General features: G+C 47.9%; 1 protein-coding gene and 1 long non-coding RNA gene across 6 annotated transcripts in view; one reads left to right on the forward strand and one right to left on the reverse strand.

Moving 5' to 3' along the window:
* MATN2 (matrilin 2) overlaps nucleotides 1–26,198 on the reverse strand; it is a 127,216-nt gene that overhangs the window by 75,735 nt on the left and 25,283 nt on the right. For 4 of the 5 annotated variants that reach the window (XM_064588084.1, XM_045896184.3, XM_045896183.3 and 1 more), the window contains exons 3-4: nucleotides 10,561–11,130; nucleotides 3,425–3,547 (exon numbers count right to left, since the gene is read on the reverse strand). In XM_064588084.1, coding sequence (XP_064444154.1) covers nucleotides 3,425–3,547; nucleotides 10,561–11,130 — 693 coding nt within the window. The remainder of the gene's footprint in view (nucleotides 1–3,424; nucleotides 3,548–10,560; nucleotides 11,131–26,198) is intronic. The other variant, XM_045896185.3, reaches the window with a different exon arrangement.
* LOC135364087 (uncharacterized) lies at nucleotides 3,098–6,374 on the forward strand. The gene is made up of 3 exons (XR_010410581.1): nucleotides 3,098–3,222; nucleotides 3,324–3,564; nucleotides 4,987–6,374. It is a non-coding gene; the product is annotated as an uncharacterized LOC135364087 (long non-coding RNA).

A 26,198-nucleotide genomic window follows, 5' to 3' on the forward strand; every position in this document is an offset into this window, starting at 1 on the left:
CAGGGCAATCGCCTAAGAAGTCTTCTCACGTCATTCTGTAGAATGACAGTGTCATAGCGGTTGGCAGTGGACTTGAGGGAATGGTAATCACTTGAATGTTAGTCTTGGTGCATTAGTTCTGAGTCTCCCTTGGGATCAGTGAGCCTTGGAACCTGCCTGTCCTCCTGGGCTTGGAGGAATTTCTCTGGTTGCAGGGTTGCCCTGCTGCCATCTGGGGGCCCTCAAGGGGGGGATCATGGGACAGTATCAAATGGGGGTAAGAGCTAGGAATATGGAGTCCTACAGAACAAGATTTGGATTCTGGTTTGATCATAGTACTAGCCATATGATCTTGAGTAAATTGTCTGAACTTTTTGGGGAGGACCTTATTTTCCTTATCTGTAAAACGAGCATGATAAAACCCACTTTAAGAGGGCATTGTCAGATTTAAATGAGATATCACGTAGAAAGCACTAGAAGAGCTCCTAACACATGGTGAACGCTTTTTTTTTTTTTAAGATTTTATTTATTTATTTGAGAGAGAGAGAATGAGAGACAGAGAGCATGAGAGGGAGGAGGGTCAGAGGGAGAAGCAGACTCCCTGCCGAGCAGGGAGCCCGATGCGGGACTCGATCCCGGGACTCCAGGATCATGACCTGAGCCGAAGGCAGTCGCTTAACCAACTGAGCCACCCAGGCGCCCATATGGTGAACACTTAATAAGGGAATTGACTCCAGTTCGTCCTGACCTTGTGTGCTGCGCACGCTGAGCCCGATGCAGGACTCACATGGGCTGCAATCACTTTGGTGCAATCACCAGTTGCATGGTTGCAATTATATTGGTCATCTGAATTACTCCCATGCAAGAACGTGAGCTCCAAGAAGAACGAACATTGCTGTTTCATTCGCTATTTTATTTCCAGTCGTTTGCACGCTGCCTGGCACATCTTACATGCTCAGAAATGGAAAGAGCTGTGTCTCACTCCCCACCAGGCCCACTGAGTCTCTCTCCATGTTGGCAGGGACACGTCCCTGCAAGCAGCTCCTAAACAGAGGTCGAGGAATGTGCCAGCCTTCGCTTGGCACAACTTTTAACTGTCCACCGGACTAAAACCACAGGCTAACACGGACTTATTGATAAGACAGATATGAATTTGTCACCAGCTTTCCCATTTTATGGGTGAGGAAGTTGAGTCAAAGAGTTTAAATAAGCAGCTCAGGAAGAGACAGGCAGAGCTGCAGCAATGTCAGGATTGAAATCGAAGTCTGGCCCATCTACAGTTTCAGACATGCACACCAAAGAGTTACCACCTTTGTCTGAGAGAGAGAGAGAGAACTGCTCTCTATGACTGTACCAGTTCAGCGACGTCTGATACTGAGAGCGCAGGTGGTTGAACTGCTTCAGGGTGACTGGAGGGGCTGGGTCAGATTGGGATGGCAGAACCCTGGCTCCAGCTCCTTCCCTTCTCCCCTAACTCGAAGCCCTTCCCTCTGGTCCCCCTTGTTGCCTGACGCCAGGGAATCTGAGTGTGGCAGCAATCCACGTCCGAAGTTCACGGGAAATGCAGACTTCTGGGCGCCCCTCACCCCCAGACCTGTTGACTCTGAGTCTCTGGGGGTGACAGCCGGGGCTCGGCTTCCTGAGTGGTTCTTAGTTACTGGAGCTGGAGAACCGCTGCCCTGGACCACCTTGCCCCTCCACCTGGTCAGTCTGTCTGAAACCCGGGCAGCTTCCACTTCATGCTCTTTGTACCTGCAGCCCTGAACGGGAGGGAGCCCAGGCCAGACCAACACAGCAGGTGGGGGGCCGGGGGCCTCAAGGCTTGAGGTGGGACCAGGCAGGGGTTGACAGAACCTGGTGCGAGGTAGGTCTTGCTCATGACACTGAGGGGAGAACTTTTTCTTTTTTATTTGCTAGTCTCCAAATTCCTCTGACTTGACTAAGCCAGCCCATGGAAAGTGGACGTCAGCAGATGCCCCGACTGCAGCAGGCGACTGGGGCAGAAGACAAGGGGAGGAATTTCTTGTGCTGCCAAGAAGGGAGTTAGCAGGGTACAAAAAGGCTGAGCATTCTTCAGAGAAACCCCTTGGGGAGGGGGAGCTCCCGAAGAGGCTGGGAGAGAGGTTGGGCAGAGCTCGCAAAAAAGGTAGGGGGATGTCGGAAAGAGACGTTTATAGGTTGTTTGCCGAGCAGCAAGCAGTGGGTGAGGTGACCTTGCCAGGGCTGCCCCGGTTCTCCAGAGAATTCTATTAAGCCCATGGGTATTTGGTGTGAGTGATTTTCGTTGTGGAAACTGAAGAAGGGTCAGAGGTTCAAGCAGAAGGTCAGGATGATTCAGGCTGCACTAAAAAATCTGGGATCCTGTGGTCTGAGAGGAGCCAAAGAACACAGAGCACCAGAGACTCACCAAGTCTGAGGGCTTGGTGCATCCACAGGCCACAGAGCTGAGGAGTCCAGCAGATGTTACCTAATCTTGGGGGACAGGAAGGCCTCTTTCCAACTACTCTCAACCCCGAAAATGAAGTGAGAAGAAAACAGGAAAATGTGGTTTGGCTCTATAAATGTGATACTAATTACAGCCATTTGTGCAAATGCTTTCCATTAAAGCTTAATTGCTTACCATGTGGTGTAATAATTATGCATTGCATGAACTGTGCGTCAGATTAGCTGAGTTTTATTTGCCTCCGTATGGGCCGGTCTTCCTCACGTCTTGAGTAAGCCTGGTTTGGTAGCCTGGTTGTCTATGGGCTGGAACAGTGTGGCTTTACTTACAACTTAAAAATATATATACGTGGGCACTATGCTCACCATCGAGGTAATTCTCTCCTCTAAGAGGCAGATTACCGCTTGCTGGCTCAAATGTCAGTACGTTGTTAGTACGTTTTGGGGCTTGGCCAGAAAAAGAGAATGTGAGTTCTATTTGCATTTTATCTATTTGATCTTTTTTATTTAGGAGACCTATAAAGTGTCCTTCACCAAAGCTACTAGATCCCTGCACACCTCTAAACAGAACAGAATAATCATTCCCAGCCAATGTTCATAACTCATCCCAAGTCAATGCTTCAGAGAAGAGAATAAAATAGAGAGACAATTCCTCAGGGTACAGTTAATAGAGACAGTGGATGAAAAGGCTCTCCAGTGGTTCCCCTTAAAGAACAGCTTGGAAGTAAAAGACATGAATTCAAAAAGGCTCTTTCTAAGAAGGTGCCTCCAACGATCTTCCAAACTCTTCCTGTTGGCCTAGTATGTGCCAGGCTCTGGTCCAAGCACTGTGATTTGGGGGGTGGGAGTGGGGGAGGCCGGCCTAAGATACCCGAGTTATAAAGCCTCCTTTCTTTCCTTAGGGAGATGATGACTTGGTTGGGTGAGGGGCCACAGATGAATTCAAGAGGCCCTTGAGAGAGCAGAGGAGGATGGTTCGGATACATCAGCAAAGCAATCTTACTTCTGCAAGTCGTCTGATCCGAGTTGAGGATGTACCCTTGTTTGCATCTGCAGACGTACGAGCCAGGGGTATTGATGCAGAAGTGGGCACAGTGATGCTCCAGGATGCTGCACATGTGGACCGCTGAAAAGGAAGATACAGTGAGTTAAGGCAATGATGACGCCTTCTCTGACTTCATCCACCCACATGTATTCAGAACCTGCTGTGAAGGAGAAAGCAGGACCCAAAGGAAAACAAACTGCAGTCCCTACCCTCAAGGGGATTTACAGCCGCTGGTTGGACAAGACCATTCTAGATAAATGCCATCAGCAGTATATAGATAAAGGGCCACAGAGGGTTAAAGGGAAATGATGCTAGGTTGACGTATGAAATTGCTGATAAAAACAGGTCAAAAATGATCTCAAAAAACCAGACATTTCACGGTTCAATTAATAATGCTCAACTGGGGAATCAGAAAGTTTGCTGATACCAGAGGGGGCTTTGGCTAATGTGTAGATTCTCAGTAGCAGCAATGGGGTTGGAGGAGAAGCTATTAGTTAAATGAGGATGTGGTAAAGAGTCAACAGTTTTTCAGGACCATAAATCCCAAGAACAATCTTTTAATATGCAAAAGTGTCTTGCAGAATATTTTGGAGTAAAAAATGCATTCTGAAGTTCCATGTTTCCATAATCTTTTAATTTAATCTTAATTTAAAATATTTCTGTATTTAGTTTCTGAAGTCCTTTGGCTTTCAGAGACATCGATTCTTGCATAAGTCTATCTGGAGCTCATAAAAATTCTCATTTTTTTTTACATCTTAGTTTATTACTTTATTCAATATAATTCAACTTGGACATATTTAAAATTAACAAGCATCATTATAAACAGGGAACAAGTTATGCAAGTGTTCTCATAAACAAAAAAGATGTCCATCTGTAGAAATATATTTTTACGAAACTAAAATAAAAGAGGCTTTCAAAAGCTAAGAACAATCCCACTAATCCAGTGCTTAGGAAAACTGAGCTACTGGGGGTGCCTGGGTGGCTCAGTTGTTAAGCGTCTGCCTTTGGCTCAGGTCATGATCCCGGTATCCTAGGGTCGAGCCCCGCATCGGGCTCCCTGCTCGGCGGGGAGCCTGCTTCTCCCTCTCCCTCTGCCTGCCTCTCTGCCTACTTGTGCTCTCTATCTCTCTGTCAAATAAATAAATTTTATTTATTTATTTGTTTGACAGATAGGGGGACAGCGAGAGAGGGAACACAAGCAGGACCCTGGGATCATGACCTGAGCCGAAGGCAGACGCTTAATGACTGAGCCACCCAGGTGCCCGTGACGACCATTCTCAAACACATCTCCTTAAGCACAGGTGCAAGCAGTTGTTTCGCTAGGACTGGGTCCTAGTTTGAATAGATGTGGCCTAATTGCCTTGCAAGGTGGCTCACACCAGCAGTGCACGAGAGTAACATTTCCCACGCCCCCCAAAGCTTCAGCAGTCGGGATTATCAAAATGTTAAGTTTCTGACAGTCTCATGAGTGGAAAATCATCATTCTGTTTTTAATTTGCATTTGCCCTGCACCCTGGAAGGCTTTCTTCCTATCCGGGACTGCTGGAGCCCAGTGACCTGCAGGCATGGGGGCGTTCCCGAGGAACTCTCTCGGCGTGTCCCTCTCCTCCGTAATGAAGGAAGTCTCAAGTCCAGGCAACCAACCACACAGCAGGTTTCCGCTGGTGCGAGGCCCCCGGTGATGAGCCTGGCGCCCGTCTTCTCACCAGGACCCTGGCAGATGAAGCAAGGGGACGGGAGACGTGAGGCAGAGCAAACACCCACTGACAGCAGACAGCACCGGAGTGAAGAAGGTGGCCCCGAGAAGCAGACTGCCTGAACACTCCGCCTCACCACTCGATATGACTTTGGATGAATTACTTAATTTCCCTAAACTCCACTTTCTTCACCTGTCAAATGGGGAAATTACAAGAACCACTGCAGAGGGTTTTGGAGTGACAGCTCGTTACTAAGGCTTGTGTTGGCCACGTGCTGTAAAAGAATGGGAAGCAGGAGACTGTAACTTGGTATAGTGGAAAGTGCACTGGGTGCGAAGCCAGGCTTGTGCTCTGGCTCCCCTCTGCCTAAATGAGGGAGGGGAGTTCAGGTAAGCTGGGTAGCCCTTTTCGACCTGTTTGTTTACCTGTGGAATAAAGGCATGAGTGGTGTCTAGGTGTCCCCCCTTTTCTAGAAACTGCTCTTCCTTCTCACCTCAAATGCATGGGGACTGCAGGGACATGTTGGTATGAGGCAGCCCCCTCCTGGATGCCACTGACTGGCACAGGGTGTGACAATCAGAGTCCTTTCTTGGCATCTGGGAGCTAGAACTGAGGAAAAGGGGGCTTAAACAGAGGGCTAGTACATGTGGGGGGCTGACAGGATGCATGCATTCTGCTCATGGAACAGAGAGGAAGGGGAGGCAGAGGGAGAAGGTAGAGAGAAAGTGGGGCTGTCATTCATTACTCTTCTCCTGATTTCCATGAGGTAATATAATACAAGCTCCCCCACCCCAAAAGCTGGTTCAAACTGAATTTCTGTATTTTCAAGCAGAAGAATCCCCACCATTTTTACTAAGATAAAATGAAAATTTTCCATCTGTAAAATTTTATGGATGCCTGACTGGTGTTTCCAAGAACATCAGCTGCCCCGTGGGACGGGCCTCTGTGGTGGGATTGAAGGGGGGGCGATCATCCTGCCCGCTCCACTGGCCTCCAGAAGGCCTCATGGGCTGCAACTGGGTCAAGGCTTTGTGTTCTGAGGAAGGAATCTCTAATCAGCAGACTAGGTCATTGGCGGGATTGGGCTTTTTTAAACTAGGAAATAGGAATGTGCATAAATGCTTATTAACAAATGCATAAATGATCAAAGGAATGCTAGGGCTGACTAGGGGTCTGGAGAGGAACACTTACACCTTTGTTGAAGCAGTCTTGTCTCCCACTTAACACCAGAGCCCCAAAGGGCTCTAATAAGTGTAGATTTTGCCCAGGTGTCATGAAAGGTGTGTCTTAGGAACACTATTAGAGCCTTAATTTGTGCCTGACCTGGGTGGGGTGGGGCTATTAGGGTAGGAACCACCAGCCTCCAGGCCCCAAATACCAGGCTTGGCTGATCAAACAGATAGCAAGAGGTTAGTTAAAAGCAGCCCTGCCCAGATTACGGTGAGTCATCAGAAAGCTCAGGATAGACCTGTGTTTGTCAGTCCCTAGATTCAGTGTCCTCTCTCCCTGGGTGGCAAAAATGGTAGGCCCCAGGATGTGTAGGTTTTGGTCATCTTGTAGACAGGGCCTCAATTCACAGGATACCTTGTTTCCAAGTCTCTCTGGTGCTCTCAGGGGTGGCCTGAGAATGCAACCTCAGCATTCTCCCCCTTGCTGTGGCTGGTGTGGGAATTTACTGCCCATGGATATAAAGCCACCGCTGTGCCCAAGTTCACGTCCACACAGCCAGTGAGAGCCAGAACCAGGTCTCCCACTCAAGGGCAGTCTGGCTCCAGAGCCTGAACTCTTCCTAGTTTTACAATAAAGTTTCCTGCTTTGATCACACAGAAAGACTGCCTGTCTCCTCCGATCCACAGATCCAGCAGCGTTTTTCAGCTCTGCTGGAAGCACAGAGCCTCAGTCCTTCTTCCCTCTGAAATCCTCTCCTTAGCTGTACCATGGCCTCCCCTTCCCTGCCTACCCCTTCGTCTGCATTTTTCAAACTGTGGGTCATGTCTCCTTAGCAGGTTACAACTAAGAGAGAATCTGGACTAGTTCTTTGCTGCTGTTGTTATTGTTTCAATGACATAGAAAAATCAATCGAAAATATCTTTCCTTTCCAGGCTTCTTGCCCGTGGCGCAACCCCACCTCCCCAAGTAGCCAGGAAACTCCTACTCATCTGTCAAGTGTATGTAGCACATAGCGATCAAGATGTAGGCTCTGAGCCAGAATGCCTGGGCTTACATCTCAACTCTACCACAGTGCTGTGTGACCTTGGACAAGTCATTGAACCTCTCTGGGTCTCAATTTCCTCTTCTGTAAAATGAGAGTTGTAAGAGCACTTACTTCACAGATTTATTGTGTGAATAAAATAAGTTAACATATGCTAATAGCTCAAACCAGCACATTAGTATTATGATATATATTATATATTGATATGGTAAATGGTAATGATTATTATTATCCTCTCCTTTCTAAAGCCCTCCTGGAGCCCCTAGAGAGACCCAGGTGTTCTCTGATCAGAGGTCCCTCAGTGCCAGGTGACTTTCCAAAGTGCACATTTTGGATAGCTGCCATCCCATTTTTCTATGATGAGAGCATCTTCCCACCAGCCTGAAACCCTCGGGCCTGGCACCTGGAGGGTAAGAGCTTGGGCCAGAGAGCCTGCAATCTGAATCTCCAACCCTGCTATTTGAAGTTGCTTATCCTTTCTAAGCCTCAGTTTCCACTTCTGTAAAATGGGAATAATAACAGCACCTGCCTCATAAGCCTGTTACAAGTATTAAATGAAAGGACAAATGGAAAGTGCCTAGCCCAGGACAAAATTAGCTGTTATTCTCAGAGTGTAGTTCAACTGATGTTTAAGGAACAAATGAAACTTCCAAAACCTCACAGATGCCTGGAACTTGGAAGACGCTCATTGCTGATGTCTGATAATTGGAGTGCAGATCAAAACTGAGGCCATCTGCCTCGCCTGCTGGTCCTCCGTGTAGCTGACTGCAATCACACACAACACGGTGCACACTGAATAGAGCCCTACAGTTGATAACGCCCGTTCACACATGGAGTCTGGAGGTAAAATCCCCATTTTACAGATTTGCAAAGTACCGTACAGCCGGCAGGGGGCGACGCTGAGCTTTGAGTCTCCTTCCCGCCACCCCCCACCCCCAGCCAATCCTACAAAGGCTCCCGGTCAAATTCTGAGACGAATGCCAACCTCAAAGCTGATTTACCTAGCGTGGCTGAGTCGGGGAGGGCATCAGAAAATGGTTTACCTTAAAAGAGGAATTTAGCACCCCCGACGTGCGGAGGAGTGAAGTGAGCCAGAACTTTGGAAGCAGAACCCACCGACGCCTGGCTGTTTGTTCTCGGTCAATTCACTTGAGCAGTTTATGAAGGTGCAAAGGGGCAGGGATGCTGTTGTGTTGCCTTCCCCAGATTTTCGTGAGGATTCAATACAAGAACAGAAGGCGAGTGCTTTACCAATACTAGTTATTGCATTCTTTACTGCACGGTTGATAAAGAGGCCCCGGGGCCTCCTCAACCCTTTAAGAGGGTTGGCGGGTCTGCAGACACCCGCGATGCGGTGGGAGCGGAGCTGGTCTCCTGCGGGGCGGGCGGGCAGGGGGATTCTGCTCTCAGGCCACACAAACCAACGAATGGCATAATACTGGTATTTTCTTAGAGCTTCGGGATGACTACAAAGTGTGGAGAGGAGGATCGAAAAGGCCTTTTAATTTTGCTGCCTGACCATAAAGCACACATGGAAGGTTCTTCAGACAAGCACACAGCCTCCGCCTCATCCTGTCTTTCCATTTGCCGATCAGTCCAGAGCGCTTCTGAAAGAACGCCTCCATTGACATTTTCCGAGACAAATGAATAAACCCATCAAAACGGTTACGGAACCAGTTTCTGTTTTAATATTTCCAGGAAAAGGGAACATAAATTCTGCAGAAGTCATTTAAAGTCATAAACCTTAACATGTTTGCAGAGCATTCTACTGGCTGAAGTCAACGGGGTGACTCTTGGCCAGAGGACCGCCCTTCTGCAGCGCCCGGGCCTAATGGCACTTTTGAAAATTCTCCAAGTGACACTGCAGAGAAAAAAGTTCTTTTGCCTTCAGAGCATTGGTTTTATTTATTTATTTATTTTTCTAAGTAAATCTTTTGATTTGGGAATCAAGAAACAATGGAGTCTCTGCTTTTTGATGTTAGTTCTCAGGGAATTTTTTTTTTTTTTTTTTTAAGACACAGCAAAACGCAGTTTTTCCTCCCTGAGGCTTTGGTCAGGGGAACGGGGGTCCTTAGGCTGTGTCAGAGTCTGAGAACAGGGTCAGAGTCTTCAGAGTCCCCAGAGGGCCAGGGTCCTGCTCCAGAGGAGCTGGAGATGAATCTAGTCCTTAAGCGCATTCTCCACAGATACTCCTGGGGAACACTAGTCCTTTCAAAATAGACATTTCCTTTTGCTTTCCCATCAAAGAAGCATGGCAGTTGGAGGGGACAGGGACAAATGGAGGTGGGCAAGGCAGGACTGGACAGTTTACCAGGCCAGGAGGCACGTTTCCAGTTTCCAGGGACTAGTGAGGAGACTGGGTGTGCCGCCTGGGCCTCTGCCCTCCTGGAGGAGGAAAGGACAGGAAGCCAGGGGCAGAAGCAGGCAACTGGAAGGAGGGCAAGTTGGCCCACAGGGAAAAGCTGAGGCAGAAGCTCCGGGCGCAGGTCACTGAGAGCCGTCCAGCAAGGAAGGAGAGCAAAACCTTGTGGAGAGTAGGGTTGGAAAGCAAGAGAGGGCGGAAGAGCCCGCAGCAGAAGCGGCTCAAGGACGTGGGGAGGCATCCCCCTTGCAGAAGGAGGGGACCGCAGCTCCGTCCTCCCTGTGCACTGGGCCGCTCTGAGGAGAAAACCTCCACCACTCGTATCACTGTGGGGCAATACTGCTTGGTATTCGACCCCATCCAAGGAGACATTATGGTATTTTTTTTTTTTTTTTTGCCCTCCGGTTCCCATCTTTACTCCAAGTCCATCTGAACTCTAACTTAGGGAATGCCAGGGCAGTCCAACGTGCTGGAGAAAAACTTTACCTATCTACTCGTACTCATTCAGCAGCTTGGGTTTGACCGTCCTTTTCCCAGGGAATTCTCCCTGAGCACCCTGGCCAAGGTTAGGTCCTGCCCTGAATTCTTCCTCCATGCCACTGTTAAAACGGCAGTTACTTACGTGTCTGTGTCATTATATCCTTACTATCTGTCTCCTTGGCCAGCGTGTAACCCCAAGAGAACGCTGTGTCTGTCCTGGCCTTTGCCGAACACCCTTACCAGGGCAGTACCTGGGACGAGGTAGCACAGAATCTACACTGGAAGATGAAAGACGAGATCCTAATGATTCCCCCTGAAAGAGCCACAGACGAGCAGGACTTACTGCACAACTTGTTCTGGAACACGGATGTCAGTGACTCCATCTGGCTGAAGTTGGCCACTAGGAAGACGTGGTCCTCATGTGGCTCACTCCCGATGGCCTTCAGTGTGTTGAGGTCCACCTGGCCCACACCGATGGCAAAGATCAGGATGCCGGTGTCCCGCGCCTTTGCAGCCACCTCGGCCACGGAGTCCTGCGGCCTCCCGTCGGTCACGATCATTATGACCCGCAGCACATTCTCCCTCAGGGGCCGGGCCCCCTCTGCTTCTGAGAACGCAATGTTCAGGGCATACTGGATGGCCAGCCCCGTCATGGTGCCCGTGGACAAGTGCCTCATCCTCTTGACGGCGCGCTCCACTTCAGACCTCCTCTTGAAGGTCTTGAGGGAGAACTCGTTCTTGATAGTGCTGCCATACTGCAGCAGACCCACCCGGGTGACGTCAGGGCCAATGTCCAAGAACTGCAAGATGTCCACAATGAACTCCTTGACCTTGGCATAGTCATGGGTGTTGACGCTGCGGGAGCTGTCGATGATGAAGACCAGGTCCACCCGCTTATTCTCACAGGAGCTCTCTGGGGAAAGAGGAGAGGTCAAACTCACGAGAGGAGCGCCAAGGGCCAGTGCAGGCTGGCTGTTACTGGAAATCCCAGGGCTGGGGAATCACCTTTCGGAACCCCAATCTTCCCTGGTTTTTCTTCCCCACTCGGGGAAGCTGTAAGGGTATAAGATGCATGACCGGGTGATCATGAGTATTGGCTACAAACAGATACTATTTATTTTTGCAAGATAAACGAACACTCCAGTTCCTAGAAAGTCATCCATACAGTTTTTACGTGGGGAAAACACCTGATCAGGGTCGACACGATTTGATTATTTACTGCATGCCACATAAGCTTGGCTGGATACTACAGGGACTATACAACAAGCCAATAACCAATGTCAAGGAGCTTACGATCTACCTTGGGAACTTAACTAATGGAACAAGTGAAGCCGTGTGGTGCTGTCACCGGATGTTCAGAGAACAGGGATGTTAGTGGGCTGGGGTCAAGGGGACAGGACATGAACTAGTTTTATGCAATGTTTGGATCGAGAGAAGGAAACACATGGAGAGAGACACATGAGCAGAAGCTTAAGATGGCAGGAATATGGCGGAAATGGAATAAGGGACGAAGAAACCGCTAGGAGGTGCAGATAGGAATGGAGCTGGAGGTAACCTGAAGCCCGCCATGAAGGGCCTGAGAAGTGGGTGCGTGATGCCAGAGGCGATGGGCAGAATACAGTAGCAGCATATTATGTCCCTTAGCTGGCCTGTAGGGAGGTGACATAGTAAGTCAATTGAGGGTGATGCAGACCATTGCTGCACTAATCTGTCTGAGAGGGGGACGCAACCTCAACTGGGGTGGGGGGCATCGTGGAACTGGAAAAGGGACTGACCAAGAGACATTTCAACCAAAGATACTGTAAAATGGGAAACAGGCAAACGTTAAGTCTCTCCCCTACCCCCACCATACTTATTCCTTCAGAGCCCCCAAACAAGAAGGCTAGAAGGGGTTTGAGTCTGTGGACGAAACTCATCACATTCTGAGAAGAGGCTGATAGGGGATGAGAAGAGAGGCCTCCTGCCTCAGAGGGTGGAATTTCTCCGATGTTCCAAGCTACTGCCTTCAGCCAGGGGCGGGGGATGGGGGGAGGCCCTCCTCCCCTTCCCAGACTCTGTAGCTAAATCCAGATTTGACAGGGATTAGAAAAGGGATCCCAAATGTTTTCCCTAAATCCCAATCACCACAACTGCAAGAAAGAGAGAGAAAGCCAAATATGGAACAGTGAACCTAGTCATCAAAATGAAAAGTGGGGAAGGCCCATGTAGTCATCCTGTCCAGGCCGGCTTGCCAGGTTCTGACTCGCCCCAAGTGCCTGCACACACACCTCGTCCACTGTGGCCTCGTAAGTCTTCCGATTTGGGGGCAAGGAAGCACCCCCAAACACCAGCATCCTGGCAGGAGACCAACCTTGTGCTGCACCTACGTCTAACATGGGGCTGTGTGAGTTCAAGGTGAGTTTCTCAAACCAGAGGCCCCAGAAACCACCTTTGAGAACTCTGGGAGAAAGATCAATATAAAACCTGACATTTGTGGGATGTTTTCAGATCCTTTTCCCAGAGCGCATTCATCACTATGGTCTCATTTGATTTTCAGAACAAGCTCTTAAGAGGAAAGTAGGGTGTCATACCCATTGGATACATGAGAAAATGGAGGCGCCAAATATTGGAAAATCTCTTCTAATGTAGGAAAAAACCTATATGGAGACACACCAACACCCACCACATTAGGCAGTAGTGAGAATTCAGGGGGAAGAGGGTCGCCTTGGGCCCCGGGTGTGGGAACCCTCTTGTCTGCCCACACCGCCCCCCACTTCTCTCCAGCCGGGCCCAGGCTCCAGGGGAGAAGCCTGCTGTTCCTGGCCGTGTAGTCCATGTTGCCCACAGACACCTGCCCTAGGAGGCAAGTGACTGAAATCCAGCCCAACCCTGAGTCCCCAGGGCTGCACCCACACTGAGAAGCACCTAGAAGGGGTGCCTCTTCTAATATTTGCAAAGGTGCCTATGGTCTAGCATTCAGCCCTTGGTCAGAGCCATGGATGATAGACCCGCAGGTCCCAGGGCCCAGGCTGGCCCCTCTCCAGGAGCCACCCACACCCCACCAATGATGTGTGAGCTTACAGCAGGGAGAATGTGGCCCAGGAACCTCTGCCTGCTGAGGGGAACTGAAACCGGGCTCAGACAAAGGGAGATATGAAGGAAAGGCTGCTTGGAAGGGGGGGAGGAGACAGCAGACTGGCCCCCTAAGAACTCTTCCTCTGGATAAGTTTGGAAGCAGGAGGTCCTCTGGGGTTGGGATTCTTGCTGTGGGTCTTAGTCACAGTATCAACATCCCATCAAGCATCACAGTCAATTTAAAGGGAAGCCTGGAGGTTCCATGGGGAATGATGTGCTAAACTGGATTAGTTCCCATCAAAACAAGTGTATCATTTCCACAATGCCTGGGCATTTACAAAAATACCACAAAGTTTTAAAATGTTGTTGGAGGTTCCAAGGGACCTGTGACTATGAGTGGAAAGTGAGGCCTCGAAGCCCAGGTAACAGAGTTTTCTTCAAGACAACCTCTCAGATCCCTTAAGGGCTCAGAACCAGTCTTGCAGCTTGTCCCCGAGAGGACCAGTTCAGTGGTTCTCAAACTGGAGGTGCCTCCCAATCCCTTGGAGGAGCATTAAAAACTAAGATCGGTGAGCCACACTTCCAGAGCTTCTGACCCTGTAGATCTAGGATGGCACCAGAAAAATCTGCATTTCTAGCAAGTTCCCAGGTGAAGTCAATGGCACTGGTCCAGAGACCACATTTTGAGAACCACTAGTTTAGGTACTAGAGAGATCTCTGGAGAAAAGACGTTCTGGCAAGTCTGGACTTCACCATCTCACTGTGAATTCCCCAAAGTGGGAAACTAGTCTCATTCATCTTCCCAACCATGTAGTTGGGAACAGAGTCAGTCTTGAGTCAACATTTGTGGAATTAAATGGAATTCTGGGTGGTGGAGCAAGGTTTCAGGTGGAAGGGATTGAACCAGAGCAGTCAGTTCAAGCAGGTGGATGAAAACCACAAAGTCAAAAAGTTCTAGAGCAGGTGTGGCTCCTGCTAATAGAGTCACAGATTCTAGATGTATGGCCACTTTTGAACTTTGGTTCACAGACTCATAGACTAATAAACTGTTAGAGCTGGCGGCGTCTAAATAAAGTCCAAGTCACTCACTTTACAGAAGGGGAAACTGAGGCTCAGAGACATGACGACTCATTAGGGTCAGTCCTGGGACTATACTGATGGCTCTTCCACCATCTCATGGTGGGCACGTTGGAAAATTCTCCATACAGGTGGCCTTACAATATGAGCTCTACAGATGCTTGGGAAGGGCCCCACAGCTTTTCCATATGGGGACTGCTAAGAGGTGTTTCCAGAAAATGGACTCTCCTCTGTGTGTGTCCCTTCCACAAACTGGTTCTGATAAACAGCATCCCTGTCTCCCTAGCCTGGGAGAAGAGCACACAATCTTCCTCTGGCCCCTCATGACAGACTTTCAATAGCATGGGATGAGGGTTTGTGGGCACATCATAAGATGTCATCCCTTGAACCACAAAGTGACAGTCTGGACCTGGTCTACTGCACTTCAGTTCTGTCAGCTTGCCTTCAAAGCCCACAAGTTGGGCAAACAAGTGTCCCTTACCGTTGAACCTGAGCCAGGACAATTTTAAGTAACATTCCCACTCCAGCAGGATTCCAGTGTGCAACCCTAGAGTGATTTCCTCTGCTCAGGGTTGCAGACTTGTCACTAATCAGCCTCCTTGCTCTGGGTAAATTCAATCAGGGCCATAGAATTGTACAGCAAATATTTGGTGCCATCTGCCTGGGAAGATCAAAGCATGCTTGGAGAAGGAAAGTATGTGAATATCTATAACACGGGTAAAATGATTTCACGCAGAGACTCAAAAGGGGCTCCGAAATGCTTAGTGAAGTGACACATAGTCCTATGACCTCAGTGTAAGTCCAGCCTCTGCCACTTTTTGCCCATGTGGTCTTGAGCCTCTCCTTGACCTCTCTGACCCTCAGGCTCTTCTTCTGTGAAATGGTGATAATAATACCTCCCAGGGATGCTGTGAAACTCAAAAGAATATAATAATAATCTATAGCTACTCTTTGTTGAGCACTTGTTCTGAATACTTTCCAGGTGTTGGCTTATTTATTCTTTACACCCACCCTAGCGAGTAGGTACTGTTACTCTTCCCATTTTACAGCTGAGGACAGTGAGCCTAGAAAGGCTAAATAACTAGCTCAGGGTCTCACACTTAGGAAGTAGGGGAGCCAGGATCTGACCCCACCTTGTCTGGCTCTGTAGCCCGTGCTTTTAACCGCCAAGCAATACTCAGGAAGGATTTTGTCCTTGTAGACCCGCCATCCTCAGCATACCCAAGATGCCCCGGGACCGCACCTGCTTTCTGGGGTCAGTTCTTTCCTCCCCTGGAATCCCAGCCTGAAAGCTGTGGCTCCAACTTGCCTGCCTCCTGCCAAGTACTTCTGCCTGCTACATGCCTATTTGCATTTTTAAAAATGTAATAGAATGATAAAACAGATGCTTGCCTCCCTGAATAGCAGCAGCTCCATACACACCAGGTTGCCGGTCATTCCCATTCTCACTCCCCCGACAAGTGCTTGTTGAGAGGCCAGTAGGAAAAAGGCGCCAGGGGAAGCTGCAGGATGGGGCAGGTGTGAGGGAGAGCCGAGGAGATTGCATCCCAGAGGCACAAGGAGGCTGATTAGTGACAAGTTTGCAACCCTGAGCAGAGGAAATCACTCTAGGGTTGCACACTGGAATCCTGCTGGCGTGGGAATGCTACTTAAAATTGTCCTGGCTCAGGTTCAACGGTAAGGGACACTTGTTTGCCCAACTTGTGGGCTTTGAAGGCATTTGGCATCTGTGAACTGAAGTATATGGGCTGGTCAAAGACGGACAGCCAGAGAGAAAGAGACTGCCGAGGAGAAGGGCAGCGCAGTTCGACCCAGGGTCATGCTCAGTGTGGCCTCAGAGGTGCCCACAGAGGCCTGACATGTGGCCCCTAGGGCTGCTTCGTGTGGCTCTGTTGACACGTGCCTCCAGAGTGTGACTAGTTGTTAGGACTTAGAAGTGATTTCATGGACATTTCAGAGGCAAGTTAGCCTATTTTTTCATTTTTGCCCCCAATGTGACTTACCCGGAAACTCCCCTGTATTTAGGGCACCTGACTGGGGCATGTGCTCCTTGGCCTGGGCTGGAAAGACGACGGTCCAACCCTCCCTCTCCAATCCCCTTATTAGTCAGTCACCAGCTGCTGCAGGACCTCCTGCCAGACATGCAGCAGTGCTGCTGATGAGCTATGGCCTTCTCTGAGTCCATTATGCTCTACTCATATCTTCCTAAAGAACCACTAGGGAATACCCTGAAAACTTGATTACCTTTTATTAGGGAAACACCCTGGACTACTTCATGGCATCTAAAACCTACCTTGGCCTCATTAGCAAATCATTCCCCACTTGGTAAGATTTTCCAAACATGTTTCCAAATTCTGGGGCACTTATGATTCTCTATACACCATTATATACGAGATGCAGGGAGCAATGGCTAATAAGCTGAACAACAGAGTCAGGGGGAGAAAGGATTTCTGAGTGCAGGAATAATGAGTCAAAGCTAACAAGATGAAATCTAATTGGTATAAATGTCAAGCCCTGCACACAAGGCTCAAAAACCCAAGTATATAAGCCATAGGAAAAGAACATCTGGATTGACAACCAGTCATGTGATAAAATCTCAAGGCAGGATGGCAGATCCCAAGCTTTGCACGTTGTCCCCCAGGCTTCCAGTGCTGGCGCCTGTGAGATCCCCTAATCAATCCCAGTCTCAGAATCGAAGTTCAGCCACAGCACAGCTCCTAACACAGCACTGAGTTCCCTCCACCTGGTGCCTCCACTAGGGAGTGAAACCAATTTGCCAACCTGACACTTTGCAGTCAGGCCCATTAGATCCCCTGCCCCCATCTTAATGACCCAACCATCTCATCAATGGCTTTCCTCACCTGAGAGAATAGAGAGACTCTCCTGACCAATGGAACTCACGCTTCCCCTCTTCACAGAAATTTCCTATTCATGAATATTTTGGTGAGCTTCATTGATCAGAGTCACCGTAGCTGAATGTGGCAGCTGTAAGTTCTCAGGATGCTGTTTCAGCAGAGCAATTTCTTCAAAAGCCACCACTCTAAGGTTCACTGACAGCAAGGTCAATAACGTTCATGGGAGAATGAACTAATGAACACTTTAGCCCAGCACTCCCTGCCCTCTACCCTATACCCCAGTGATATCAAATGGTCTGTAGTTCCCTACATCCTCTCTGGGCTGCCTCTTCAGCCTAAGACTCAACCCTGTGGTCACCTATTTTTTGAAAACCCTTCTTAGATGCCCAGCCCTCCAACACTGGCCAAAATCAGGCCTTCCTCTGAGCCTCCTGGTACCTGCCCCATTTACCTCTATCTGCGCATGTTCCTCCCAGCATCTCATGCATGGGGCTACCCAACCACAAGTGGCATCTTCTATGAATCCCTGGTACCCACATAGTGTCAGGCGTGATGCTCCATCATCCCTTTGATGTGCACCTATGACTGGGAGGGGTGGGAAGGCAGGGAAGAGAGAAGGTGCAGATCCCCCTTCATGAGCTGGGAGAGCTGGTCAGTGGAGATATAATATAGAACACCCACAGCAGTATCCTCAATGTCTTGATGACATCAGAGACAACTCAGGTGTGTATTTAAAATGCTAAGCCCCAGGCAGCACCCTTGACCCAGTGAATCTGAAACTCTGGGGCTTGTGCCCAGTAATCTGCACTTGTAATTCCTTCAGGTGATTCTTGGACACAAGGCATCTGAGAACTCTATCCCAAGGGGCATGTGAGCCAGGGAGACCCTGGCCACAGATCCAAGAGTCCAGAGGAGAAGACGGTATCAGGGGACCCCTTCCTAAGACCAGGAGAGACCTTATAAATATGGCGACCACACATCCTGGGTTTTTTCACGTGTTCTGATCCACATTCTGTGCCAATGTCAGATCCTGTTCATGTCAGATATGTCCTGCCTTTCAATTAGGTTCAGAAAATAAATAAGGGAGGCACCATTGTTACCCCCAATTCTGAGGCTTAGAGTTTGAATAACCAGACCACTGGGATGGGACAAATGAGTGGTGGTGGAATGCAGATGTAAGACCCACGCCAGTCCGACACTAGTACCCGTCCTTGTGGCCCCTGCTTCCCAGGAGGTGACCTAATGTAAAGAGCCTCCTTTGAACAGGAAAATGTCCCAGAGAAGAGCCTTACCCAGTGACCCTCCTCATTGCCAGTTAACACATTTTTCCCTGGACAAAATCTCAGGAGGACTGGCAGCAGGGACTGGACAAGCCCCAGGAGTTAAAGGTCAACTCAAGACACATCCCCCTCGTGTACATGTCCTCTTCACTCTCTGCCCTGGGCCAGCTCCTGGGAAGCAGCACCATGCCTTAGCCCCCCGGATTCACCTGCTGCGCCCTTCTGTGTCCAAAAGTGCCTTCTGCATCACCAGGCAAGGCGGACAGTAAGCACTATTAATGACAGCGTGCAATGATGTCATCCCACAAACACCATACTTACCAGCCTGCAAACCCACAAAACAGTAGGACAAACCTCCGAGGTCACAGCTGCGCTTTATTCATCTTCGTGTCACCCATGCCTCGCTCAGGGCTGGTACCCAGAAGGTAGTGAACTGAAGGCACTATGGGCAAAATACAGTCTTAGGAAGGGATCCCCTGATACCGTCTGGAGCTGTGGGGATGCTGACAGGGAGAAGATGCAGTCCCTGGCCTCAGAGGGCTACCGTCTGGGGTTTCGGTGAGACAAGCATACAGAAGCGTGCAGAATGAGGCAGGGGAAGGTGAATCATTAGTTGGTAATCCTGGTCATAACATACGCTTAGTCAGAACAGCCTAACCCTCGACCATAAAGAATAGTCGCCAGAGACTAATTCTGAACGAGGAGACACGAACAGCAAAAATATAGAACAAATACATGCTCTACCTCTTGGCCAACTCCTGAGGAGAAGAGTAACAAGTACATCCAGATGGAGGGGATTTCCATGGACTTCCCCCTCTGCCCTCATTCACCCTGCTTTGAATGCCTGCTTGGGGAAGAAGGTAGAAGATGGCTAGGGGAAAGGAAATAGGGGCTTCGGAGCCCCTCTAGTTTTCTTTTCCCTTCTGTGTGTTCTTTACCATAGGCCTGCTTGTCCCATTGAGCTGTGCCAAAAGCAGTGGATACCACTCAAGACGCCACGTACCACGTGCTTCTCTCAAGAACGCATGAGATAGGGTCAGAATGTCAACCCTTATTCTATTTAGTTCTTTCCAACACCCACAAAGCAGAACCAAAGTCCACGGGCTGCAGCTGAAATTTCAGTACTGTCAGGTTTGCTCTGCGGACACTTTTCCAGGCTACTATCACGGAGAACATTTGCAGAGCAGACAGAGATGAATGTGGCTGGGGGAGATGGCTCTGGAAACACACCCTGGGAAACTTTCATGCAAAAATATATTCTCCAATGTCACAAGGAGATTTTTTTGTTGTTCCTTTTTAAAGAAGGTTCTGGTGAATGAGCTTGCATCTTTTGGGTAGCAAGGAGGGATTCTGGATTGACACCAGCTCAAATTTCAGTTGTCCTGCTGACTGTCATAAATTCCTTTAGGAGCACAGCTCGGTAAGGCCCTCGGGGAGCGTGCACCAAGGAGCCAACAAAATGGAAAAGAAAACAAGCAAAACCATGCCACATCACACCAGCCTCCTTTAGTAACTGTTACATGAGCTGAAAGAAAAGACATCATACGAGGCTCAACGACCGGGGTTTCCAGAACCCTGGACAATTTTCTTTGCAAAGTAGCCAAAGAGAAAGCTGCCCCAGTTTAGCCCTGGAGAAAACAATTTCCAATGAACTGAATTTCCTTGCAAGGTACAGCAGTTTGCTAAAGTTTCACTTAAAAAAAAAAATGCCCCCTCACAACTTCTCTCAGAGTTTGTCATACAAACAGGCATTCTCCCAATTGATAAAGAGAAGTATAAAGAAGCCCTGAAATAATCAATGGTTTTAAAACTCATTGAGCTTGACTGAATAGGTTCAGAGTAAGTTTGGTATTCTCCATCAAAACCCCTCTCACTGTCTTTCTTCCTTTCTCAAATTGAGAAATGCTTCATATCTTAAAATCGTAAACTACACACACACACAGACACTCACACACACACTCATACAAAACCTGCCCTCCCCCCAGTACAAGATAGTGGAGAAAGTACTGGGGAACAGGTGATTTCTTCTCTCTGCAAAGTAGAAAACAGCATAGGCAGCTTGAAAGAAGCAACTGGTTAACTTAATAAATTGAGCAATTGCCTCCTCTGCTTTTTGGTAGTTCAGCTAATGGAAGTCAGGAGCCAAGCAGAGAGACCTGTGAAGAGCGATGCAGGGTCAGGTCGAGATACCAGCCAGGAAAAGGAGGCTCTGAGGCAGAGTCTGGCACACCTGTCCCTGGAAGGGGAGGGGGTGGGCACACATGGAGGCAAGGGGCAGAAGGTTTCCACAGCCCTGTACCAGCAAAGACAAAGTTGCTCTTTGGAGTCACCTCTTTCATCATTTTGGTTTGGCTGAGTTATGCCAAGAACCCGCCTTCTTTGTGCTAGGTGCTAGGGATACAGTACGAGAACCAACCTCAGCCTGGGAGGACCTTACAACCTTTGAAAGGAGACAGATTCATAAGATTCATGAAAAACATAAGCAACGAGAGCCTGGAGGAGGACACTGATCCCAAGATGGTGGACAGGGAGATTGCTGGAGAAGCTGATGGGTACTATGTTATTTTATAATATTATTCTCTGATTATCGGATGAGCAGGTGTTGGCCAGGCAAAGTTGGGCTGGGTGCTTTAGGCAAAGGGTCAGTGTGAGCAAAGGTGTGGAGGCTGGAACCGAGTAGGGCACACGTGGGCACAGGTGACTGCATGCGGTGTGGTTTGGCAGGATCTCAAAGGACACGATGGGGATGACAGGGCCATGGAGGGAGGGCTGCATATGCCTCCTATTAAGAAGTTGGACTTCATGGGCTGCCTGGCTGGCTCAGTTGGTAGAGCATACGACTCTTGATCTTGGGGCTGTGAGTTCAAGTCCCACGTTGGGTGTAGAGCTTACTTACAAAAAAAAAGAAGAAGTTTGGACTTCATTAAGGAGCCAGTGGGGATCCACTGAAGGGTCTTACATGTGCTATCATCCTCCTTTAGGGCATATCCTAAGGGCTCCTGAGTCAGCCCAGACTTCACTCTTCTTCATCCCTGACCCAACCCAGAACCAGTCTCTCCAGGCCCGCACCCCTTGCTTTCCCTTCCATTCAAGAACCCAGTCTGGTCTCAGATGTAAATTAATGTCTTCCATGTATAAAGTAATAGAGAAGGCACCAGAGAGAATTTTAAAACAATTCCTTCATCTTTAGGAGTTGAGTTTCTGCCCCTTTGTTATCTAACCCTGGAGCAAGTCTACCCAAAGGACTTTCAGTGGTGGAGCAGGGAGCTTAGGTCAGCAGCTGGGCCCTCCAAACTCATCTCTCTTAGGTGTCCCAACTTCTCCACCTCTAGCGCTCAGCCTGGTTAATTCAGATTTCAAATGAAATAACTATTGATTGAATGTCAGTTGGCACTTGGCATTGACTCTCACCTCTCTCAGGAGGCTTCCATTACTGCAGAAATGAAAAAGACAAGAACCATACTTCCTAGACGCCCTTGCTGCTAGGGTTTTGGGTAACAATTAGGTACCACCAATTAAATATACTCACAAAGGAGGAAGCAAAGGGAAGGCTGCTTCTGCTGGCAAGTAGGGCTGTAGAGCGACAGGCTTGGTGTTCTAGTATCTGCTCACCACCTTCATAGATGCCGTTATGGTGGCAGGAGCATCCTGATCCCAGCCATGAGTTCTTGTGTGATGGCTCTGAATCCCACTTCTCCGACCTTTCCAACAGTTACGTAAGTACCTCGTTCCCAGTACGAAATCCCTTTCTGCTTAAAATGCCTAGAGAGCTTTGTTTCCCGCACTGGTGGTGCCCTCAACTCCTCAACATGTCTGCCTTCTTGCCACTCACTCATCCGCCGTGGATTCCAACTGAGCACTCAAAACACACTGGAACAAAAAATCACAACTGAGCATGCTCAGGCCTCTTCACAGAGCTCACCTGACCTCACCTGACAGTCTAGTTGCTCCAAGCTTTGTGGAAGTAGGGCCAACTCTCTTCCCCTCCCCTGAAACCTCTGCATGCCTCTCCATCCTTCTCTCCACAGTGACTCCCCCAGGCACCTAGACTGTTCTCATTCTCCAACTCCTTTGGAAACTGTCCTCTCTCCACTTTGATACAATGCTTCATTTCCTCCATCCTTATTTAACTTGGCCTAGGCCTCCACTCCCTAAAATACACTGAGACAGTGTATTACACAAAAGGAAAACTATTGAGCCAGCTATTTGTGTCCTCATCACTCACAGTGCTTGGGGGAACACTCAGCTCCAGCTGGTGTACTCAACTGCATTAAGCTTAACGCCCTATGTTAGGGTTGCCATGGAAGCCAGGAATAACATTTCAAGCATCCCTCACAGCCTTGGTGACTTTGGTTTCTAGGCTGTTCTACAAATAGTCTTTCTTGCAGCTGATCATTAAAATGAAGATCAGTTAATAAGACAGCATGTTTAATGAACTAAAATGGTACTTGTTACAGACCTGATAATCACAAAGTACTTAGGATACACATACTTTAAAACTAAAAAGGGGGCACCTGGGTGGTTCATTCGGTCAGTGTCTGACTCTTGGTTTCAGCTCAAGTCATGATCTCATGGGTTGTGAGATTGAGCCCCCACGTCAGGCTCCGTGCTTAGCAGAGAGTCTGCTTGAAAATGCTCTCTCTCTCTGCCCCTCCCCCACTTCCGTGCATGCTCTTTCTCTCTGTAAAATAAATAAATCTTCAAAAAAACTGAAAAGGGACCTTAAAGACTGGATTAAATTTCCCTATTCCACAAATGGAGAATATAGATCATGCGGTAAAATGGTAAGGCAGCCTCCTGACTCTCAGGCCACCCCCGTTCCCTCATCCAACACACACTTCCCATCCTGGGCAAGTTACCTGCTCTGTCTAACTTCAGTTTCCTCTTCTACCAAATGGGGACAATGACTCATAGGGTTGTCATGAGGATTAAGTAAGTTAATGTGTGTAAAGTACTTAGAATGGTGCCTGGCACAAAGTAAGAGTCAAAAAAAATCACTTATTGTTGTTGTTATGATTATTATTATTCCCACCTGGTATTATGTTGAAGGCTATATGGAAGCAACATGGCATAGCACAGAAATCACTGGCTTGGGAGTCCAGAGATTCATGGTCTGGTCCCTGCTCTGCCATTAGCTAGGTGACATTAGCCACATGACCTTCTTCTTTTTTGGCTATGTCACTTTGATCTCTAGGGTTGAACTAAATGACACCTCGGTTCCTTTCCAGTTCTAGTTGGGTCTAGTTTACACCATGGTGTTAAATAAGTTAAATAGAACTGTTCCTTGACCTTTATAAATGGTTATATCCATATCTATAATGATAGTTAATATTTATTGAGCAATGGTTATATATCAATAAAATGCTAAATGTTGAACGTGTATTAACTCCTTATTTTTCACAACAACCCGTTGTCCCATTTAACAGCTGGGAAAACCGAGGCACAGAGAGTTTTGAGTAATTTGCCCAAGGTCACATTGTTAGAAAGTGGTAGAGCCAGGATTTGAATGCAGGAATCTGAGTCTAGAACTCATACTCTTCATGATTATTCTACAGGAAACAACAAACTTACACACCACAACTAGACAAGGGTGCAAGCTGCATGACTTTATATTACATTAATGTTCCCTAGTTGTAACTGTAGGGAACTCTGCTGGCTATATCTATAAATTCCCAGTAACTGGAACTGTTCAAGAAGGTTTGGGGAGACTTGCCACAAAATAAAATAATCCTTAGTCCTTCATACACTCCAGAGATGCTCACCTCCACCAACATCCCTCACCGCAATGGTGGCATTAGCTTCCCAACTGGCATTTACCTTTGCCCTTCTACAAACTGTTCTCAGTCCAGCAGCCACAGTGATTCTTTTTTTTTTTTTAATTTATTCATGAGAGACAGAGAGAGAGAGAGAGAGGCAGAGGGAGAAGCAGGCTCCCAAGGAGCAGAGAGCCCAATGCGGGACTCGATCCCAGGACCCTGGGATCATGACCTGAGCCAAAGGCAGACGCTTAACCATCTGAGCCACCCAGGCGCCCCACAGTGATTCTTTAAACACAAGTGAAATCACCCACTCCTTTGTTTAAAACCCTCCCATGGTTCCCATCTTTCTCAGAGAAAAGCCCAAGTCCTACACACGGCCTCCAAAGGCCCGCATGTTACTTCTCCAAGCCACATTACACTGGCGTTGCAATTCTAAACACTTCAGGCATGCTTTTAGCACTGTTCCCTCAGCCTGGAACATTCTGGATTCAGTGATTTATCCCCTCACCCGCCTTCGGGTGCCTGTGGAAAGCGCCCCCCTCTCAGTGAGGCCTCCCCTAACCCCCGTCACAATTTAAAATTCCCCACCCCCACTCCCAGCACTCCTATCCCTCTTTCTGGCTTTATTTTTCTCTGTAGCATTTACCAACTTCTCTCATATATATTTTACTTATTTATTTTTTATTATCTGTCTCTTCTATTGGAATACATGATCCATGAGGTCAGGGATTTTTGCCTATTTTGTTCCCTGCTGTGTTCCCAAGACCCCCACTGCTAGGTGACTCAACTCTTGTGAGATGAATGAATGAAAGGATGAAGGAATAAGTACATATCTGGGCGTCTGTGACACAAGAAACCAGTATCGGACTGTGACTTGAAGAGTTCTTAGAACTCTCTTTCATCTCTCAAAGGTTAGTCCTGGAAAAAGACTTGAAGCAAAATGACTGGATATTTATATTTCTAAAATTATATAGAAACAGGATTAAATCTACTCCTGCAGAAGAGAACCTCTGAGAATCCAACAGACAAGGGCAAAAATAAGCACATACTACTCTCATAACATAAACTGTTTAAAAAAATGTTTAAAGGTTGGGGATGGATGTTTACTCGAACTCTTGAGGCCAAACCAGTACCAAAGGATGGAAATTATAGGATCAATCTCAGCATGCTACAGAATAAGGACATTATGTATGGATTTCAGCCAGCTATGTTTCAAGATTCCTAGAAAAATTCATAGAGCATTTACTATACAAGTTTTAAATTGCATTAAATACATTTAAATTGCATTTAATACATTTCCATTTATCATATAAGCCTCAAATTGCAAACAAAACAATCTAACAAACAAAAAAATCCAGTAATAAAGTTTAAGGCTTTGACATTCTTTTTTAGTTTTTTTAAATGTGCACCAACCATTTGGGTAATTCTTTTTCTTGTCCTCTCATCTCTCAACTTAATTATTACTGCCTTCTATCTATTTTGTGTACTTTCCAGAAAATGGCTTAACACAGTAGACAACACTAGTGGTTGACTATTTAAAATTCATTTCTCTCCCCCACCCCTTCCTGCTCCCTTGCTTAAGATTTCAAGCAGCAAAGAGGTGGCCATGAGCTCCATGAGGGCAGGTCTCACCCCACCAGGAAGGAGTCCTTACTGAACAAAGCCAGTCATGGTTATCCCACTCCCAGACTGGGTAGTTGGAATGAGCATGCGATCCAGTTTTGGCCAGTGGGGAGTAAGGGAAACTCCCCTGAAATTTCTAGAAAAGATTTTGGTCTCTGATAAAAGGAACGATCCAAGGGATGAAAAAGTCCTCTTTCTTTTCTTTCTTTTCTTCCTGACTTGACCATGGTCATGGAATAAAGTGACATTTGGAGCTGCAGCAGTCATCTTGTGACTACAAGGCAAAAGCCCAAGGAAGGAAAGCCAATCTCCTGGGATGACAGAGCTGAAATC

Source organism: Mirounga angustirostris, unplaced genomic scaffold (assembly GCF_029215605.1).
Source record: "Mirounga angustirostris isolate CCGP_5_RB_7025 unplaced genomic scaffold, mMirAng1.0.hap1 SCAF_4, whole genome shotgun sequence".
Classification (NCBI taxonomy): Eukaryota; Metazoa; Chordata; class Mammalia; order Carnivora; family Phocidae; genus Mirounga; species Mirounga angustirostris.